Source organism: Belonocnema kinseyi, chromosome 2, assembly GCF_010883055.1.
Source record: "Belonocnema kinseyi isolate 2016_QV_RU_SX_M_011 chromosome 2, B_treatae_v1, whole genome shotgun sequence".
Taxonomy (NCBI): Eukaryota; Metazoa; Arthropoda; class Insecta; order Hymenoptera; family Cynipidae; genus Belonocnema; species Belonocnema kinseyi.
Window position 1 is genome coordinate 72273170 of NC_046658.1, and position 23350 is coordinate 72296519.

Below are 23350 nucleotides of genomic sequence, written 5' to 3' on the forward strand. Positions count from 1 at the left end.
TGGCCCCGCCTGTTGTTCGAACAACGGGTTCCAATGGCCAGTGAAGCATTCCCAACCAATGGACACTTGGTATCCTAGAGAAACATGTTCAAATGGAAGGGGAGTCGCACTTCAAGGAAGCACCATAAACCTGTAAGTGGGGATGAGGGCGGTCCTAAGGGTCTGCTCCCCAAACATTCCAGAGTTGCCCCGCGGCGACCGATCGTACTCACAACTCAGTCCCGCTGTGAACGCAGCAAGGAACGCTACGGATTTTCTCCCTGCCGCTGCAGTGCACGTGGTACGGCTCTATCATATTATTTATCTTTAAAACCCGGCAACTCGTCATCGCGAATTTTTCACTTTATCGGAAAAGTATAAGCACATTATTCAAACACTACTTCACAGTTGTTGCAAAAATTCAAAGTGTTTTGCTGAATACTTTAGAAGTCCAAAAATAGCCCAGTGGATTTAAACCATCGGACAGTTTTGAGGTGATAAATCCCCTTCGAATCTAGATATCATTCGTGAATCTATATGCGATTGTGTTCATAATTAGAAAATGGATTGGTGCTAAAGGCCAGTGAAAAGTGAGTGACTATCAGTGAATTTTGAAGATCGAGTGCAGAACACTATTCGGGAATGAGAGGAGCCTCCACTCTCTGAGATGAGGACTATGCTGTAGATCTAGTTAGTCTAGCTCTCATAATTATAGTAGGTCTAGTTCTTAGAAGGATATAGCCACAGTGAGCAAGGCTGGAACTCGTCAGCTAGTCTGGAAGAAACAGACTCAGAATGATGAACGCTTTTTTGGACGGTGTGCCTCCACATCCCCATCACTTGGCTTCTCTTGGTATTAAACTTTCCCCTGGCGGGAGTTCCTGTGGATCCGTAGACGGAAGTAACGGAGTTCAACCATCCCCTGGCGATGCGCCATCTCAACAGCATCACCACTTCCACCCCCAGGGTTATCCCCCTCACCACCCTCACCCTGGATCCCACATGGGACCTCACATGGGCCACCACATGAGTCATCATGCAGGATACGCAGCGCGGGATTTCCTTCTCCGACGGGAGCATGAGTTCAATGCGACGGCTAACCCAACAACTCCCGAGAGTGGATTGGGACTCTTTCCATCCCTACATCACGACGGAACAGCTGGTGGTATGCAGCAGTTTCCTCATCACCCTGGTCAACATCCCTTATCTGCGGCAAGTCATTATCCCGGACATTACCCTCAAGACAGCAGATTACCACCACCTCATCATCAGTACTTAGGAGGGCCTCACCTGACGCCATCCATGCACCATCAGCAACACCCATCAGTTAACCATCCAAGTCATCATCCTCATGGAGCCTTTTTGAGGTACATGAGAACTGGTGGAAGTACAGGTGGTGGTCAGAGGCAGGAAATGCCATGTATGTGGGTTGACCACGAAACCCCAGCATCCGGAAGAAAGATATGTGGAAAGGTTTTCAACTCACTTCATGACATCGTGACACATCTGACAGTCGAGCACGTGGGAGGACCCGAGTGCACGACGCACGCGTGTTTCTGGCAGGGTTGTTCCAGAAATGGCAGGGCCTTCAAGGCCAAGTACAAGCTGGTCAATCACATTCGGGTGCACACGGGCGAAAAACCGTTTCCTTGTCCTTTCCCCGGATGCGGAAAGGTCTTCGCCAGGTCGGAGAATTTGAAAATCCACAAAAGAACACATACTGGTGAGTTTTTTTTGTTGTTGCTTCTTAAGTTAGGAAGTTAGGTGGATTATTATTATTTGTAAGTGTGAGGATTCACAATATATTCGCATCAATCATGAATGACTGTTGTCAGATACAAAGTAGCTTTGAAATTTTCTTTCACTTGTATATTCTATCGATTTGATCATTAAACTTCCATGTTGAATAAGAGAGAATACATTGTTACGAAAATTTTAGAAAATAATAAATTGTTAAATGCAATTTCAGAAGAAATTTTGGAAAACTTCATTATGTGTATAACTGTAATTACAAGAACATTCAAAACTATTAAATATTTTTTTTAAACTTATCACAATGCATAATGCATTGATTCTCATATAAGATTTACTCTTTCGGATTTACTTGACTCTTTTGGATATAATGCAATCAATATGTCTTATTTTATAATAACGCGTATCTATAAATTATGCATAATTCTACTATCCATTTGAAATATATTGTTGTTGAAATGACTAAGAGTTATAATAATGACCTCTACATGTATATATAGGATACATAAAGATCAGCTATCATATAGTTTACTTATCGGTCCAGCACTCAATTACAAGACGATAATGAATCTCTTCTTAATCGAAATTCATGTTCCAAGGCAATACTGACATTTCTTTATCGGTTGTCTTCTCAAAGAAACTGAAAAGGGGTATCGAAAGCTACCTCATTACGAGACCCTTTTCTTGAGTCTGAGCCAATAATAAGCTCGGTCGGATTATAGTCCTTTTTCTTGAAACGTTCCAGGTTTCAATGTCGTAAATCATGTACGGCTCTTCTCCACATAAAGGAAAGGCATTGGCATTCGAATTATCTGAGCCACGTATCTGATTTCGTGATTCCGCCGAGATCTGTATCTCCAATTTTATTTATTCCTCGTCTAGCAAATGAGTGGTAAAACATTTATGACTGTCTTTCATTTCTGGTTAAATTAAACTGTCTTCGGGGAAAAAGCCTTGTTGAGACGACAGAAAGGTGTTAATATGTAAATTGCAGGTCTAATTTATGATCAAATTTATCCCCTTCGTAACATATCGATAGAATAAGTATTTATCATCAAGCAATATTAAATTTCGTTTCCAAAAGGTATAACTTTCATAATTTTTTTTCATTGAAGGATCATTCAGTTAGTTAGATTTCTGAAGAAATATTTGAAATGCGATAAATGTGCATGACATTTCTAACAAATCAAAATATCTAAAGACAGGCTTTTAAATTGTATTTTATGTGAACAGCGTTCGTCTTCAGGCGTACCAAGAGGTTCATCAACGAACCTCAGATTCCAGCCTCGCGACCACGAGTCAAATGTACACATAAACGAATGACGTCAGCTATTCGCAAGTGTCTTGTGCAAATCGTTTGGTTTCTCAAATGTACCAATGAAACCCAAACGAGGTTGAGACCAGGCAGTTTTCATTAGTCGGGTGTAAATAAAAAATACTCGTAGCCTTCTATATCCTTTTTCGACCTTTTCCCTTTCACCTGCCCACCCCCTTTTTTCAGATACCCTCCCACGGTTAGGTTAGCACCCCGCCCCCGGCCCACGAGCTTCTCTCAATATAATCAACCGCCTCTTTACGATGACAAGAATTTCGGGACGCAATTAAGAAATTACCGGATCATATATCGTAGCTTTTTATGCCTTTGGCGTGGACATTTTATTTACATATTTATACCAGGCGTTGGCACGATGCATGGGAATTCTATGGGGCGACCGCCCGACGGCTCCTCTACGCTCAGTCGTCCTAACGGCTTGTTCTGGCCACTTCTTCCTCGAACTTACACCCGTTACCTGCTTAATTACGTGTTTCTCATCTTGCTTTTCGATTCGAGGGAAAAATATCGCCCTGAAGTCATCTGTTAGGAATGAAAAATTTTTCTCTCAGTACCCCTGAAATGTGTGCCACCACTGAGAAACATCAAGCTTTTTGATATTATACAATTTAATAAAAACGTAGAAAACTCCATAACAATCATAGGCGGAATCACAACTATTGTTGTAGTCTTCAACGAAAAAAAGGTTAAGGTTTCTCTGTGACTACTTTATATTAGAAGAGGAAAATAATTTTTAATTGAATAAAAGTATAAGTGAAGTTCAAGTTTCTTTGAGCATTATGAAATCGTTTAACTGTATGTTTCTTTCATAATATTATTTGCCTTTGGAACCTCTTACTTTTTCAATATTTATTTACTAATAAAAAAAGGATCTCTTTATTTTTATCCATGAAACAACGTCTCAATAGATCAGAATAAATCCATAACGTATAAAGAATATGCAAACGCCCACCATGCACGTTCTCTATGGGTGAAAAGGAGGTGGGGTACGGATTTAGATTCTGGACTCCCCTTTCTGTTACCCTATAATAATAAAACCCCTTTACCAGTACACTCGGGCAGAAATGCATGAGAGGCGACGAAGCTACCGTACTCATTCAAAAGCACCATAGATTTAAATGGACGTTTTCGAAAACACACAAACACTTCTACGCAACTGGATTGTCCTTTGTCTCTGGAATTCGTTCTGTATTCAACATTGATTCTACTCCTTACTTTCTTATGGTACTCGTGTTTAATTAAACTAGATACGTCGTGAATGCCAATGCACTTATATGCACATGCTTTAAGAGGTGTGAAATATTATGCAGAATTTGTATTGTGTGTAAATATTAATTTGGGTGTTTAATTTTTGTATAAACACCGTATTGCCTTTGCCTTGGCTAGAACAGATTAGATCATTATTTTGTCCAATAGAACTTTTTTGTTGAGTTAATTACATATCGTCAAAGTCTATTATTATAAAGTACTGAAATGCTGAGTAGGGTGATCCTTAAAATAAAAAAATATTTTTCTTGCTTACCCCCTATTTTTTATGTTGTGTAAAAATAATTTGGCAATTTTGTAATGATTGAAAGGCCGTGGATACTTGTACCGAAATTTCAGTATAAATGACCGGATTTTTTTCGGTACGAATATGAGCTAGAAAGGGGGCTGTTTGTACCAAAATTACGGTACGAATAGCCCGATTTTTGAGTAGAGACATACATATTTGTACCGAAATATCGATGCACGTAGAAACTTCCTAATTGAAAACAGAATGTTTAACTCCTGGTGCAAGGACCAGGAGTTCTTATGTGATGAGTGGGTCACGTGACCAATTCCTACCTTACCGCCACACGAAACGCCACATCGAGTTAAAAAATTGGGGTACTAAACAAGAAGCACTAAGAATAGCGGGTCTTGTCCTAAATTTGTATAATTATAAAATAAGTTTTTTGCTGTAAATAATTTTTTTGTGCTTTTTTCATAATTATTAAAATTTAGGACCAGACCCACCTTTTAAGTGCTTCTTATTCATTATCCCAAATTTGAAACTCGATGTGGGGCTTCGTGTGAAAATCAGTTGGGAAATAAAAAAAGTGAGGGTAAGGTAGGAATCTGGTCACATGACCCACTCATCACATGGCAATTTTGAGGCTTTAAATCATCCTGATTAAAAAAAGAGACAAATACAATCTTCTTGCAAAAAATGTATCTTGTTTTATGAGGATGTCAGAATATGAGGCTGGAAATTATTGAAATCACCTCATGCAAATATGAAAATATTAAATTTATAGGTTTTATTTCAGGAATAAAAAAATATTGAAAAAAATTAATAACTGTATTACTCTTATAAGGCAATATCTACCCTTTGCAAAGAATAATACAGAATAGTAGAATGAATCGATCTTTGGTTCTAAAGGAGCTTCAACAAAATAAACCCGAGTAGAAAATTATCAGGGAAATATTTAAAGCAAGGATACAACGTCCGTATCGATCATGTGGGGAAGTCATGACAGTCTATTATGGCGCTAAGTGAAGATTAATTCAAATACTGAGAAAAAATTCTTTGTTTTCAATGTAAATTTTTCATTTTTAATACTTTTAAAAACAACGCTAATTTTCAGAAATGTATAGAAAAAAATGTTTGGTTGAGACGTTACAAGCTTGAATTAGAAAAGGCTTCTATTATAAAAATAACATCTGAAAATTTAAAATAATATCATGAAAAAATGTTTTCCTTATGTGTAAAAATAAAATAAATAAAAAAATTTTAAATAGATGATTTTTTCATTCCAAGATGCCTTATCGATTAAAATTTTTTATAAATTAATTTAAAATTTCTGTTGCGTTTAAAAATATTACTGTTTAATATGTGTCACTCATTGCCTGGCATTGTAAAAGAGTTACTTACTTTGCACAAAAAGATGGTGTTTTACAATTTTTTATTTTTTTATTAAAGGGGGTTTAAAGGCTCAAGTCCGGACCTCGAGAAATATATAAGCAATATTACTGAAGTGATCCTAGGACTTTTTATCATCAATTATGTGAAGAACTGCAAAACAATCCAAACATCAATTTAAAATAGGTAGTTTTAAAAGTTTAGGGGTAGTATTTCTGCTAGAGGGAATTTATTCACAATTTTTAAAATCAGTTAATATATATATATATATATTATTTTAGACTAGCAGACAGAAAAATCACTTAACATCAATTTATTTTATATATTTGTTTATCCCTGGCGCACATTTTATAGATAGAGGGTGGTGTTTTCCTTTTTAAAGGCATGTGACACACTCAAATACATATATATTACCGATCTCACTTTATCAGTTCACTGAATATCTTTTATTAACTTAAGAACTTTTTTTGTAAATAAAATGTCTGGCTGAAACTTTGGAAAATGTATCAGAAGACGATAAATTACGTTTCTGAACTTCATTTGAGTAGGAATTTTGCTAAAAATTATTTTCAAAAAATTAAAACGGTTGACTTAATGTTTTGAAATATTTTCTTTGAAACCTAGAAATTTTTTTCGCCTAAGAATTTTTTTATATTTAAAATATCTGCAAGATGTAGAAAAAATGTACATAAACGTAATTTATTCTCGGTTCTTGCATTTCTCGAAGTTGGGGGCCGATATTTTACATGTAAAAAAAGTTCTTAGTTTCAAAACATTTCAAGGCATAAAGAAAATATGTCAAAAAATGGTGCCATCAGTTTAAATTTCTTTGAAAATAATTTTTAGCTAAATTCCTACCCAAATGAAGTACAGGTATAATTATTTGTCGTTTGTTATGGTTACAAGAACAAAATAATTAACAGTGTTTATCGTTTATCTGTTCAAACATAAAATGATTTTGATCGGTCAAACATTTTTTTAATAGAAAATGCAAAATTAATTTTGCACCTAATGCGTTAAGAAAATGGGTCTTGTACTCACTTCTCACTTTATTTTAATTAATCAATGAAACTTCATTTAGAATCATTAACTAATAAAGTTTAAGTGATTTATCAAGAAAATATAAATTTTGGAAATTGAAAATGATATGTAATCAAAATTTCATAAAAACTTTAGTGGATAACTTTACTGCTTCACTTTGGACTTTTGTCGTGTTAAGTATTGTTTAAAAAAATAGCAAAAATTAAATTTGTCTTAAAGTTAATAAAAGCATAATTTTTGCAAGTTGCATTTAATTTAGAAGAAAAATTATATTCTCTGCCACCTGTGTTAAACTTATGAGTAATTAAGTATCTAAAGAAAAAAAAGCTTTATTAAATTGCGAGAGGTAGAGTTAAACAATTTGTTTGAAGGAAAATGAAAATATTTGTAAAGGGTTTTCAGATTTGAATTGGCCAATTCAGCTGTTTCATCTCATCCCGCACACGTTTTGCATTCAAAACTGTAGCACCGAGTCTCTTATTCTCAACCCAGAAATCTCTGTCACTGCATTTTTTTGTCTTTTTCCTTCATTCTTCTCGGACGCTCATCCCCGCACTCACTGTCCGGACGTTAAAAAATCGCTGTTTTAATCCGCAGATGCATGTGTGTAGCCATTAGGCTAAATCGATACGTGCATTATGAAGCAGGAAAGGTTCCAGGGGAAAAAAGTAACACGTTACCAATCTATCGCATGTGCACGCGAGCACAAGCCTCATTGGTTGATCTCACAATGGGATTCCCCCTCGGTGTGTCTGCTATTGGTCCGGATTTTCTGAGGGTTAAGCACATAGAATAGGGGGATGATACGGGATGAGTTCACAAGGGGTGTTAGAATAAGCGTTAAGTAGGGGTGAACTTGCCGAGGCGAATCTGCCAAACTAGTAAATGGCTACTTTTTTAAACTCGACAGACGCTTGGAGAAAATTAAAATTAAAAACTCAGCCTTTGTCCAATTTAAAATAATTTATTCGCAAAAAGAATTAATTTTTCCCTCTTGCTGTGATTTTATAATTATTTGTGTTATTGGTATGTACAGCTGCGGTACTCTCAATAGAAGAATTGTTGTCATGAGTTTATAAATATTAATACATTGAACTAATTTAATTTTAAACTTGAAATGTAGCTTAAATTTTAGAATTGAAAATCAATTCGGTCAACTCTACAGAGAAATTATGTTTTGAAATGGACTTTGTCCAGGTTGGTAATGTGAAGGGTTTTGCATCCGACCAAACACGACGTGCAACACTGGAGTCAATTTATGATTTACTTTATATACGCGTTTCAGAGCTCTAGAAAGGTAGTAGAGTGGCAATTATTTTCGTGGCTGCTCTTCGAGTCGCCTTTTATATATTTTTTTTATCGTGTAGACGTAAAATGCGAAAGCAATATGGCGTCGAGTGGTGGCTCGTGTCTGCAACGCGGGGCGCCAAGTATACGAACGTCATCTCGTGCTCTTGAAGAGAGAAAACGGCAAGAAATATTAGAGAAGGACTCTGTGAGAAGAATGGCGCAAAGCGACCCGGAGCGAGAAACAATATTTGTTCGACCCCTTGGCCCTTCGATTTCGACACCAATTTTTCGCTTCACTCCAACATCCTCAATCCTAATTTCCTCCAAACCACAAATGATCCCTTCTTTTTCATGCATACTACAATTTACAATAGTTTTCAATCAGAAATTAAGGGTACTATCTTTTTCAGAGTATCAGAGTTGATACGTTATTCCGAGTTCTATCTTAAGGGTGTAAAAGAAAAGACACTTAGTGTAGTTCTTATCGGAATTTATCCTCGTCAGTTTGGTCGCGCGGAAGTCGGAAGAGCCCTTTAAAAGAACGACTGGAACTTAATCTTCACTTCTTCCTTCTCGCTCTGTTTTTCGTTCCCATTATCTTTTTCTCTCAAAGCTCGAGGCTAAAACACTTATCTCACTTGAAACTGATTTAGACAGAAAGATTTGTTGCAAAAGCAGGCCTGCCGACAGTGGGACCGAATCGTTCGGGGCCTGAGGCGACCACCACCTTAACTCAACTAAAGTCTAAAGTCTTAACCATCTTTGACCACATGGTCGGCATCGAAATGCAACGCTGACAAACGTTACGGTTACGCCCTCGACCTGCCAATATCTCCGTTACGGTCAATTTAGGTTAAATAAAGCAGCACTCTTAACGTGCTATTAACTTCAACCCTCTGTGAAGGGAAATAGAAATGTTACAGGAAGAGATTCGTATTCCTGACACTTGATTTACTACTCCGGATTTTAAATTCTATGTTTTACACTTATGCAAATTTTATTGGCTTTTAAGACAAATAATTCAGCGAGAAAACTGAGATATTTTCAAATTTAAACAAAAATTGTTTAGTTCATTTTGAAAAGATAAATAAACTATATACCTATCTCCCATAAAAATTAAATAATCTTTGAAAAGCGTCGAGGGAGTGAATATTGACATAGCTAATGGGCAATGGCACTATATCCAGATTGACGGACGAGCAAATGATAACCGGAGTGACAGTCTGAACGCCATATTGAAAATCGAAACCGTCGTAATTGACTAAGAGCACGTTATTGGCTTCTGTGAAAACAAGAATGCGACGTGTTAATTGTTTTTCAAGTCTTGGCTTGATTAGCTCTATGTCTTCCCTGTTTATCATGCAGCTGAGAAAATAACATGACAACCCGTCAAGCTTCTTGCCTCAGATTTATTTCCTTTGAAACATGATATTTTAATTAGAGAAAAGAATTGAAAACATTTTTGTTCTTTTATAAAATTTTAATCAATTTTACATATTCTTATGTACCTTTCTATCTTGAAAATAAAATGTGCTGATTTTCTTGTCTCTAAAATAAAATGTCTTATTCATAAAATATTTAGGAGAAAGTTTTCGTGGGCGTAAATGTTGCGAATTCTTAGTGAAAAAAATGGAATGCTTCTGGTTATCGTCGTCGAGGCATTACGTATGTTCAGCAAGAAAACAACGCAGAATAAACTTCCACTTTTACTTCTTCTCAGAGAAGGAAAGAAGGTGTCTAACGCTCAATGCTCAGCTGGAAAATAGTGCTGAGAATTAAGTGTTCCTAAAAGACTGTATATTATTCTCTACGTAGGCAGGCGTTTACCAAGAGATGTTATATGAGTATGAAAAAAATTACAGCAGATCGCCCTTGAATCTTGGAAATGGATAGAAACGAGAAGAGGAAGAGATTCGAAAAATATCTTTGGGACACTTTGCCTTCCCGAAACAAGTTGCCAATTTTTTTGCAGAGTGCAAAGTGCGCTTTGCTGAACTTTTTCTGTTTTTATTAAAAACACTCTGCCCTCTCATTTCGTTAACGATAAATTTCTGGGGCTCTATATTGTCCTCTCATTCTCTCCATTTCTCGTCTACTCGCGAACTTATTCCCATGTATAATATAATTTAGAAGAGGAACTCGTTAAGTTCGTATATGCAAATGGGCGAAAGTGTCGCCAATATTGTTCGTTCAACCAACTTTCTTCGCTCCTTCTTCCTGCCTTGAACACAATGTGCATCACAAAAATTTGCATTTGAAAATTCGCATAAATAAATAAACATTCGTATTATGAGTAAAATATAGATTATTATCTATTAAGTATAAAGGATTTGGGCTTATTCTGTATCCCCTCCTGTTCATGTTGAAACTTCTGCAATTTCAATATTTTTTTAAAATAGTTTTGTTGTACTATTTTTTTTATTTTATATAGTGATGGATTAAAGTTAAAAAATTGACACTGAATTAGTCATTGTTTTTTTAGATTAATTTGAGACAAGTGCAACTTTTACCAAAAAAAAAGATGTTGCTGATAATATTTCAAACTGTGATCACTTAAATCGTCCAAATTATTTCTATTCAATTATTGTATAATTCACAATCTAAAGTTCTTTATGCTGAAGAGTTTTAAATAGAAAACGTTAAAAGTTTAAAAATTACAGATAGTATAATTTAACATTGAAAGTCATTATCTAATTTTTTTAAAATAATAATTATTTTTGTTTACGAATTGCTCAGTAAAGTACTTTGTATATCAAATGGCTATTTAAAACCTTTTTTTAAATTTTAGACGACTTCGTTTAAAAATTGTAAATAAACATGTACGCAAACTGTATTGCCACGCACCTATGCCCATCTACAAATTTAAAATGCAAAATTGATAAATAATCTTAACAGAACTGTTTAAATGTTTGCGATTCACAGATATCACTTATATTGTGCTGAGAAAAATTAAAATTAACATGAAAAGTTCATAGTTGCATTACTATTTTAGGATAAAACTCGAAAATAATTTTTTAAACTATGAATAATTCGGGTTAAAATTGTTCATTTTATACTCGCGAACATTTGAGCATAGTTAAACATTTGCCAAAGTTGGTGCCGAATAACAGTTTTTAAATATTTTTTCTGTTGTGCATTTATTTTTAAAGATTTTCGAAACTTTTTATTTTATCATAATCTCGTGTCCTGTCACGCGATTTTTAGCAAACTTGTAAAATTCATATCTATTCTGAATACGTTCCTTGATGTTAGTTTTCTATTTTTATACTCGCTTGCGTTACTTTTATTAAAAAAAATATATTTTAGTCAACCTTGTGACAATCCTTTTACAGTTTTTACTTTAAATTAAAATATAGATAATAATTATTGGGTTTCGGATGTAATGCTTTTAAAATGATTTAAAATAAAAAATAGTATAATATCAAACTACGCTTGAAGTCAAAGAAGTTGTCATTCATATTTCGTAGAATTATACATTAAGGCTTTTAATATTATAAAAATGAAGCCCTTAAATATTAAATTATGAAAGCCTGCTAAATTAAAAAGTTCCAAAGCAGCACTTTTTAAACAATAATGTAGCCTTAGAAAATAAGAAAATAATTTTGTTAATTAATGCCTTTATATAGGGATTGAAAATTAAATTATTCCTGATTTGAAAATGTATCAACTTGATAATTTCAAACTTAATGGCATCAAAATATAACAAATTAATTTAAAAAGTTTTAATTGGTGCAATTTGAAATTGAAATTATATAAATCTTTCATAATTTCTACTAATAATTTTCCATCCATTTTTTATAATAATTGTAAATATTCAAGAATGAGTTGAATTGCCACAGCTTACCATTTTAAAAATAACTATCGTCATATGATTCGCTTAATTTTTTCCATTAATTTGTTATTCAATTTCAACTGGGGAGAAATTGCAGTATACGAGTATACCCGGGTGAATATTGAAAAGAAGCAGAAAGGATGATACTTCCTCCCACGGAATTTCAACGATCCACACACTACTGATGATATACATTATATTATAGTTAGTATTCTACAGTCGACAGTGAAGATAACGAGAGGAATTGTATGAAACCTCAAGTATTTCTCCTGGAGGGCAAACAATGCTTCTGGTGTATATATAGGCCATAGACTCATAGAGTAACCGTAGACGGGGTAAATCGTTTTAAGTTTTTACCTTGCTGCCGCAGAACGGTAGCTCCCTGGCCTTTCCCTCCTTTTCACCCTCTTTCCACTCGGACTCCTTTTCTCACTTTATTTCTTTCTCTCTTTAGGGTTAAAGCACAATGATGATCATCGAGAAAATATCAAGTGTCCGTAACATTATACTTTCGGGACGTTTAAATGCCACTGGTACGTGTCATCCATACATCCCTAAGCATGCTTGCGTGTATCAAACATTTGCATGATCCTTTTCTTCATTCATGGGCGCCACTTGTGTTTTGGATATTGAAGAAAGTTTCTGAACAATTTTATTCTAATTAAGATTTTTGATTGTTGATTGTTGATTTAAATTATACATTAAAAAGTGACTCGTCGACTATTTTTGTAGAAATGTAGGGTACCCCCAACAGAATACAGTTTTCGTCCAGTGACGTAATCAAAAAATATTATCGTGATCTCGAAAGGGCATAACTAAGTCGGATACGCGCCCCCGGGCGAACTTGACTACAGCGAATCTCTCCCTGCATTTGCCCATACTAACGACCTATGTAAATGTTCTATCCGTTATCCTTGTCTCTTATCATTTTATCCTCCTTCTCCACCGTGGTTCCACAGTTCTTCCAGGGAGAAAGGGTACGAGGTCCGACATTCCAGAGCCCGGTCTCGACCCGCGACCCCCGACCCTCGCCCCCTAAATCATCCACCGCAGCTAGCCCGCAATTTCGTTTTGTTTTCTCTGCTGTTCACCTTTTTTCTTTCCACTTTTTTCCCTTTTTTGTTTTCTGTCTCTTATTCGCCCTCTCTTCCTTCAAATACTTCGTAAGGAGACAACCGCTCCCACCTTAAGACTGATATAAATGTGTGGGGAAAAAAGTTCGCGAGGTATGCGATTTGAACCAGGAGAAAGTTTTATTTCAGCGTGGATGCCATTGCTACTATTTCTGCTCTCTATCTTTAGATTGCTCTTACGAAATTCGCCAATAAAAATAAATTCTGTTTAAAGGTACTTTCGACCAGCGTATACACAATTTTACTGGGCATCTGGATGATCGCCAGATAAAAAAACGAATCTGACTCGTAGAGTGATATCATTTGAAATTCAAAGAAGGAACCAAAAATAATTTTTTTCGCTATAAACACTATATCACGCGAAGATTAAGCAAAAATCCTCACGTAATATTTACATGGTAAAGGGTGCTCTGCTACTCGAAAAATTCAGGTAATTCCATTAATTAAACAAAAAAGTGGTGCATTCTTTTTTGATTTGAACAATTGAACCCTTTCGAGTTTCGGCCCTAAAGTCCAAAGGTCTATGAACCAAAACCTCTTGTCCCACGGGACTGGCTGTCAAAATCATTGGATATCTCGACTCGGTTTGACGCCAAGGCACGAAGAAGGGCCGCGTATTGTAATTTAATTTCGTAACCCGATATCTTGGCTTTGTATGAAAAAATTATTAGGGGCTCGTAGACGTTATAATTCTCTGCTGAGAAATATCCCAACCCAGACCAACTTTGAACTCTGTTTAAAATAAGGCCTATATGGAAGTGACACTTTTTGCAATTTTTGTGCATCTTTATATGTATGTGAAACTCCAGTCGATTTTCTAATCGTATTCTTTTGGGTTTCTCCACTATATGCTTTTTATGGAGAAAAAAAGACTCAAACACAGAAAACGGTATTCAAAAGTGAAATTAAAATAAACCAGCAAAGAGGCACTAGTACAGGCATTCCATTCATATATAAAAAGTTATAAATATCGTTCATTTCATGAAATTATGTTCTGGATTATAGAAATTGAAATAAATGCACGTATCTCCAGGTAATATTTTTGAAATTTCAGGGCCAACAGGCTTTCATATCTAATAAATATAAATTGACTCAGACCATTTCAGCGAATACGATAAGCAGATAAGCATCATAGTCTGAATCCTGTCACGACTTAAATTGGTACATCGAAGTACATAATCTCTTCGTCTGAAACGTGTATTATTTTTCAAACCAGTGAATGCGGATTATCTAATTTAGCAGCTTCAATGAGATTTCTTGCCAAGAGAATATTTACTAAACTCATTTAAGGTTACACATTAGGTTATGTAAGTTATTTAGTCCGCTGTACATGAACATTCTAATCATCACGTTGCGAATCGTATTTATTTACGACTCTAACCGTTGTAAATGGTACACTCACATCCCAATTATATACTTGAATATTTACGCACCTGTATTTACCAGCAACCACATAATCCCGTCCCAGAAGATATTCTTATTTCTAGCTTGTATTTTCATTCCTGGTTCGCAAATCAACTTTAAGCCCTGAACTTGAGTAGAAAATTAATAATTATCTAGAAGTCTCTTTTTGCTGTTATAGTCATTAAAACTAAACTCAAAAAAATGTCTGGTTAAATCAACCAGAATTCTGGTTAAATATGTCCTTAATATTTTTTCTGTTTAAAATAATTAGAATTCTGATTGTTTTATCCAGAATTCTGGTTACTTTAACCAGACAAAATAGTAAGGGCATATTTAACTAGAATTATGGTTAATTTAGTCAGACATTTTTTTGAGCGTATATAAAAATGAAAATGAAGATAGAAAACTGCTGACAAATCAATTTAGTAATCATCCAATATTTTCTTCGGAAACGCATCATAATTCGAAATTATATTTAAGTTCGATGAAGTTTTGGATGCAGAAAAAAAGTCTACTGGCGTCGTCAACAATAAAAAGTACCAAGGAATAAAATTGCAGCGTGAAACGATGTCCACGCACGCTAACGGCGTATCAGCAATGAAGAAATGCTGGTAAATCCGCTAGGCAATAAAAGCGAGAGAGAAAAAGATAAATTCAACGAAAGGGTGAAAACAGGGAGGAATTAAAAAAAAATTTGAAAAAGGGGGCCTAGTTTGCGTTTCTCTAATGGTTTCGATGCGTTCGGATGCAGGCGCACCAAGCCGTGTTTGGTTCCAGAGCTTTCGAGGTTTCAAGATTTGTTCGTGCTGGAAGCCCTTGCACTCATACCAACCTTGCCACGTATACGCACGAGTTCGCGTGAATTATGTTTCATGCGAGATGTCAAATTGCTCGCCATATCGTAAAATATACAACTCCGCGCGCTGTGGGAAACATTATGTTCTCTCTGGCCCTTGGTCCTCCACCTTCTCCACTTTTCGTCCCTCTCCGATCACTTCGTCGTGAATCCTCTTCTTCTCTCTTCTGTTCAGCTTCTTGCTCGCACTTTTGCCGATTTAGATAAATGATTGGGCCATCCTTTTTTACGTCGGCGAATGCATTGTCGCTTCCGGTCGTTGCTTCAGCTCTTTCTCATCTGTTCCTCATTCGTGTGAATTTTTATTGCCCATCCCTTGTTGTTGCTTGTCGACATCAAGTGCGGTTCGAATCTTGTTATGCAGAGATCAAGAGGTATGATTTTCATACACTGGGGAAATAAAATTTCAGGATAGGCAAAGTATTATATTCGAATACTGTAAATTGTACAATGTATATTTGCATCATATTTCTAACGGAAATTAACATTTAAAGATTCATTATTTTCCAAAATGAACAATTCGGTACACTGATGGCACGCCTGCATTTTTCAATTTATATTTTCAAACAGCACTTTCTGAAGATGTTAAAACGAGAAAGTATTGACTCATCAAAGTAAGACTTTAAAAAATGTATGTTCCGAGTTTGAACCTCATGGCTCTAAATTCTAGAAACAGAGGGTTTCTCACATCGTTATTATTTAATATGTAACAAAATAAAGACCAAGATAGAACCTGTTCACTTTGACAAAACGTTTTTACTATGAGATTACAAAATTATAAAATTCCATCTTTATATGATTTAGTGTTTTTATAAATAAAAGGTTCTGGCCGCGACCTTTCAGTGACGGCCGTGGAAATTTTATCAAATCGAGAAAACTTAAAACTTGCAAGAGTTCCTTGCCATGTCTTCAGGCAACATTTAAATGGTCTATTATAAATGGGAAATGATCATCCAGTGATTTTGTGTTTTGTATTGACGAGATTGATAAGAACAGATGTTCGAAAAAATTAATATGTTTTAAGCAGAGGACAGAGTATGCCTCTAGCCTCTAGTTTAGAAAAATCCAAAAGAGATCTAATTTAGCAATCTTCGCGCCACGCCCTGTGTCCAGTCATTAGAAGACCCTCGGTTTGTTCATTAATAACTCAAAAGGCGGCCACACGCGAGACGAGACGAGACAAGACAAGAAACCAGAACGAAATGAAATCTTTCCAACTCGGCACCATCGTCATCAAGGAAAGGATACTCCGCTCGTGAAAAACGTCGAATCATCGATCGTCAATAAATACCAATTGATCTTGAGCCAGCATCTGTTAATGACTAAACGTCGGCTAACGAAATTAACTGTGACTAAAGTGCATTTAACGGATCTACTTAAATATTGTTTAAAGCTTGCGTACGGCATATTTTTCACCACTCATTACAATATATAGTGTGTCACACTTCTATATACTTATTATATCTATATTCTATATTTTGCATAAATACGTGTAATATATTGTATCTCCCCTTTTCTTTTCTTCCCTTCGAAGTGTTCTACTTTCCAAATTCACCTCCACCTCGTCTTTCATTTTTTTCTCTTCATAGTGCATATAACACATCCCGTATTCAATCCTGCTCGTGAGTAAATCACACGAACTTGCTTTTCGACACTTCCAAGGATCTTTGGCATGAAACTTGCTGAGACGAGAAAGCGCGGAAGAAAAAGTATACGGCGGAAAGAAGGAAACTTTTCTGGCAAACTTTTGGTTACTCCTCAACTCCAAGAGTGAACGACCTTAAAAATCAGAATGAAGAATGTTTTTATTTTACCTAAAGTTCCTCAAATATATGCACTATTACTGTCTGTTGCCTATAGTTATTTATTTCATCGTTCATGCATCAGTCAAAAATAAAATATTTATAACAACTTGGTCAAAATCTTAAATTCAAAGGGGTTGAGAGCTTATATATAGACTCAAAGTGACGGAGAGTGTTAGCCTACTGCCTACTTGAAATACAATTCGCTTTGGGCCTTAGAGCCCAAAATGCTAATCCCGGTTTTCCTCCTCCTCTTCCTCCTTGAATTTACCCGAATCGAGTATTTCAACAAAGCCAAATTCGCGCTAGAGTTTCACGGATGAGAGAACTTTGCCTACTGTCGGTGAAAGATGAAGACAGCTTTACTCCGGGAATATAAAACGAGTGGAAAATAGAAGGAGAAAAAAAAGGAAAAAACTTTGTTCTGACAATAGGTCCTAACAAGCCAGATCGCGGTTCTTTGGGCTTTGGTGCCGTTTAGCGTTCGCACAAAAGGGCGTGCTGAATTCCGCTGGCACGCACCTTCCCTTCTCCAGGAAAGAATCAAAGAAGTGTCTATCCAGGGTAACTTCGTTTTGGTACTTCGTGCAAAATTTTGAGATTTTCGACCTCATCGAGGGGTAAACGATAAAGGGAGGAGAGTAGGGCAAGGAGGAAAGCGAGGACGTTACATACACACCTAATCTTGAATGGCGACCTTCGAGATCTTTTCGAGGACCCTAGAACTCATCTCGTCCCTTCTGTGTGCCCTGGGCACGCTCCATTATGAAGATCGCGCCATTCAAAAGCTATTTACCCCACGTCACTGGCTCGTTTACTTACCTTCCGCTTATACCAACGCCTCTACGTGTAATCCCACAAACCAAGATAAAAACCTACCCTCGGCTTTAGAGTCCGAAATATGCTAAAAATCAATTGTGAAAATAGCCGGGTCAATTAAGTTTGTTTTTCTAAAAACATATATAGTTCAGGATAATGTACATATAGGTCAAGTGTTAAAGACAAAATCACTTTTCAAATAAGGGAGGGTAGTATCTTGGATACCGGCACATATTGGATAATACAGTTTTTCTCGTAATAGGAATGATATCTCATTTCTTCAGATGCAGCTGCTCCTAAATATGAAACCTTTTAAATACAACATTCTTGCAACATTTTCCTGTCTTATTCCGAAAGAACATTAAATTCCCACGTCTTGGACTTGATTTTTTTTAAACAAACAGCTCTTCATTCTTGCGTTAGAAGATATTCAATTACGACAGATCGGTGCAAAGATAAGTGGTGCCGTGACAACTATATAAAGGTGGGTCAGTGTCCAAAAAATACCACCTTCCACGAATAAATATCGCTTCTTTGCATGCAACGACCCTCACTATGCAGGGCTGTATAAGTTCCACGTAAAAAATACCACCTTCACAATTCAATTTTTAAACTTCGCTATTTTCATCCATACACACCAAACAATATATTATTTTATATAAAGGGAAATAATATCAATGCCAAATCATTCTTCAAACCATTTTCAACTTTGTATCAAAATTTGACATCATATTTTTATTTTCTTGCAGCTATTATAGAAATATTTCTTTTCTACGATAAAAGCCCTCCTTGGAAATTAATTAAAATGTATCTGTCTTTCTCAAGAATTTTTCTTCAAAACTTTATGTAGCCTCTCGTTGACTGATTACGTGCACCTGGAATTTGGAGAGAAAGGTAGACCGAGTCGATTAAACCGTCCCTGGTAACTCTAGATGGGCAGCAGCATACCAAGCCCGTGGCGCCCCTATCTTTTATAACAGCAGTTTGTGAAAATCTTTGAGTTTGATCTTGGATGCTGCCTGCTACACGTGCACACATTACCCACGTTTACATAAACACGTATAAATGTGGTACCGCCAAGTGGGGACGACAAGGGAGTCTGTCAGCCTATGCAGAGTGTGTATGTGTGTGAAGGTGTGTCAAGATGACGCGTGTGTCATGAGTTGCCACAACGGTAGCATCCGACTCAGATAACATACAAGGGTATACGACTCTAAACTGCCTCTACGTGCAGCACACTGGGCTACCGAATTTTCAAGAATCAAGATGACACGCGATTTTCGGAATCCTCATCGCGCCCAAAACCGGATCACCATCCCTTACAAACAACTGATTCTTTTCCCTCTATTTTTGATTAAGAAATTGCAGCCAGATATAGGTTTACTGGCCCTGGTCTAATGATGAGATTAGATCTTAAGAATGCCGAGAATTTAATTGTTATTCTTTTTAAAATAAGTGAAGGTAACTGGTTAGCAACTTTTATCTTTTTCATTTAAGTAGCTTGCAGTCACTTAGAAATTTCATACAAACTTTTCAAGACTTATTGGTGGTTTTTTTTTTTTTTTTTTTTTTTTTTTTAACCCCGAGAAGTATTTTGAAGATCGTGTTTTCTCACGGAAAGTATTTGGTTAGTTTCGAATACGCGATGACAAATCAAAGCTTATAACTCAAAATATTTAACGTTTTTATAATTTTCACGAAAACAGCGTTTAACATATAGGTCTCTGACACTCCACATTTAAATGGACAACCCTTGTGTATAAGAAAAAAATGACCTTGTGCAAAAAAATCTGGCATTGAAAATGTTTCAAGCCATTGCACTGGTATAAACATATAAATACGGACAAACACTCGAATTACTTCAGGAAAGAAACATCTGCCGATGGCGCTCTCTCGTCTCTCCTATTCAAAGCCAACATGGCGGAATGATCGGTGCATGAACTGGTAGTTAGGCTTACCCACGAATTTGCGGTTCTTTTTCATGTTTTTTCCTGCTCTTCGTTTCTTTTCTCTGTTACTCCCTTTGCTTCCACTTCCATTTGACCGAGAGTGTTTACTTGGAGTAAAGGTGGAAGGTGGAGGTTTGCCACAATATCTGTGTAAATACGAGGATCGGAACTTGACAAGCCGCGTTGATCCTCCCCTGAAAGCCAAGTGTTGAGAAGGTACTTGTCCATGTTTACATGTTTACACGAAAATACTATAAAATGGAACATTTGCGTGTGATAACCCCCTTTATTTTTAATGAAGCAAAAATATTTTTTCTTGCTCACAAGTTTGTTGAATCTCACGCTTCGCGCTCGATAATGTATTTATTACTTCGCGCTACGCGCTCTATCTTTGTATTTCCCCCACATTTTTTCACAGACCATTTAAAATTAAAAGTAAAAGCATCGACAACTGTAATTTGGCGATCATGAACTCTCTTTCGTTAAAGCTTCTTCGGCCTTACCCAACACCCTCTCATCACGTATCTCGTGCTTCTCACTCGATTTTATCAAAATTTTAAACTTTTTTACATTACGTTCGCAACACTTATGTCAGATGTATTTATGTACCACGGGCTCGTACTGCTTATTTAGATATTGTAAAATAATGTACAAATTTTATTTTTCATGATTAATTTAATATTTACTCCATATTTTGCACTAATTTTCATTCTCAACTATCCTGAAAAATCTATCATTCCAATACATTGTGCGCCTTTTTCATAAATTTATTTGATTTATTTCATATTATTCAGGCGAAAAATTTGTTAAATAAAATGTTATTGTAGCTTGTATCGTTTTTTCAAAAAGATTTTTTTGGTATAACAACTTTTGTCTTATTTTTTTTCTCTGGTGTCGTTTTTCCGAAAATTTGATTAGTTTATTTTTTAATGTTATTTTTTACGACTGATAGAAAATTTGCTCGTCCTTTCTATAATTATAAATAAAGAAATAGTAGATCCTTCTTAAGTTAACAAATTTGGTTAATTATTTTTTTCGAATCTTGCGTCGTTTTTCCAAAAATTTAATTTTAAAAATTTTAATATTATTTTTTACGATTAAAACAAAAACTACGTATCCTATAAAAATGATGAATTACCCATTTTTAGCTTTTACCGTAAAAATGTTAATTTTCAATTTTTCGATCAAATAAAACATTTGTACTGATAATTTGTACGTTCAAAAAGCAACGTTTTTCTTTACTTTTCCTCATATCGAGCGTTATTTAGCTAACAATGTTCATTTTCGTTATTGGGGAAAAATGTTCGTCTTTTTAAGTACTAGGAATAACTGTACCGAGAATTTTTTAATCTAACGACCTTGACGTTTAGTTTAGGAAACTTAACGAGTGTAACAAAGATCAATCTAATTTGTCAATTATTGCGAAAGTTATCGTGCTAGCAAACTAAAAATCTACAGACACATACAGACAGACAACGCCATTCGCGAAAACCTGTTTTCTGGGTACACAAGGTTCAAAACGAGGACATCTGATAAATAAAGGGAGGGAGGCAAATTTTGCACAAACCTAATACCTTCTCTGATGAGAATGTAAAAATAAATAGCCTTATAGGACATGCACTCATATAGAAAGCAATAAGTGTATATGAATTTAGGTATCTTGAATGTATTCATTGGGGGTTTAACTGTTCCCCTTTTAATGTTGAATGCTTGAAGATGTCAGTAAATCCTTTCATACCACAGGAATCAAGATATTATATGCCTTTTGAATCCTTGTTGCTCGACAATTGCAATAAAAGTCGAAAACGTCACATTTTTCGACTTTTTTAGATCCTATTCTTTGCGAGTCAAGTCAAGAAAAGAACTACAAAAGCTTTTTATCGTGAGGGTAAGCTTTAAAATCTTACGGGTGTGATGGGGGTGTCGACAAAAAATAGGATCGTAACTTATATAACGGCCGAAGAATGGCTTACGACGTAGTTTGTCTAGAAACTCAGAACAGATGCCAGCAAGAACAGTAACAGTAATATTATCTAAGGTTTTACAGAAAATTTAATTCAGTAAACTCTAGGAATTGTGATTCTTGAGAAGCTAAGGAATGCTTAGTTACTTGTATCACTTTAAAGAAACTAGACATCAGTCAGAGCCGATATAGCGGACATTCAGCACGTAAACATTCAGTAAAAGATACACTTAATTTCTACACTTACTTTATCGACCATCGTTTCGATCGACAATTTTTTTTCTCACAAATCTCACATCAATCAAAACCACCTTCAGGTTTTGTTGGTTACCTCGCCCACTGGTTCTGCCATTTCATTCATGACTTTTTACATGTCTTTTCGGTGGGAAGAAAAAAGGTATCAGGAAACCAATTCGCAGGAAGGCATCAAGAAGATCGGTCCCATCTTCGATCGATACGTGCCGATTTACAAATAGAGTCGAATTTATCTAAATCCAATATCTGATGTTCCTAAGCCATTGACTTTGATTATCGATCGACGCGATCTTGCCGACTCCCAGAGTAATCCTGACCCGATCTTGCGTCTCTTCTCTTCTTGAAGACGTTTTGATCGAGACTGGATCGATAGCCACACTGAGGTAAAAAGAATTGGTGGCTTCTCCCCTAATGTCGAACGTATAACAAGAAAATTATCCACTCGAGAACGTTTTGAAAATAGGGGAGAGTTCGGGTGAGTCTTCTCCTCTATTATTGGAAAGGAGGGGTCGGAATTTCGGCAAGGTTGGTAACACTGTTTGGTGGCCCATACTGGTGTCCTCCCAATACAATGGACGCGAAAAATCATCCATTATTCTCGGATCGGAGGCCCCGACGATGCCTTCGTCCCGGGACAATGGAGTACGCCCATATATCACTCGAAGCTTTTCCAAAAACTGCAGTTCAATGAGTTCCTTCCAAGGTGCCCACGATTGGGAAACCGAACTATGGCTTGTCCATTTTCCTCGACCGCCTGCCCCACAGACTCCAAAAACGGCTAACTCGAAATCTAAACCATTTCCAAACTAAAATCTCGTTTCAGTAGCCTGCTGTCCTGTTTTGACCTTAGAAAAGTCGTTCCTTTTTTAAGAGGTTTCTCACTCTTCTTAGAATACGAGAGGGTCGAACATAAAGAAAAGGGAAACATCGTTTTAGATATTAGTTCACGGAAAATCTTATTTTTCTGTTAATTGACTATGCAGTTTCTAAAATATATGTACATTGTGAGCTTACCTTTTCTGGAATAAAGCTCCACACCTGAGAATTTTTCTAAGGAT

General features: G+C 35.9%; 1 protein-coding gene across 1 annotated transcript in view; it reads left to right on the forward strand.

Moving 5' to 3' along the window:
* Positions 1 to 211: 211 nt before the first annotated feature.
* Positions 212 to 23350, forward strand: part of LOC117167775 (pair-rule protein odd-paired) — a 29972-nt gene continuing 6833 nt past the window's right edge. The window contains exon 1 of the mRNA XM_033352946.1: positions 212 to 1702. Within this exon, the coding sequence (XP_033208837.1) occupies positions 775 to 1702 (928 nt within the window). The 5' untranslated portion in view covers positions 212 to 774. The remainder of the gene's footprint in view (positions 1703 to 23350) is intronic.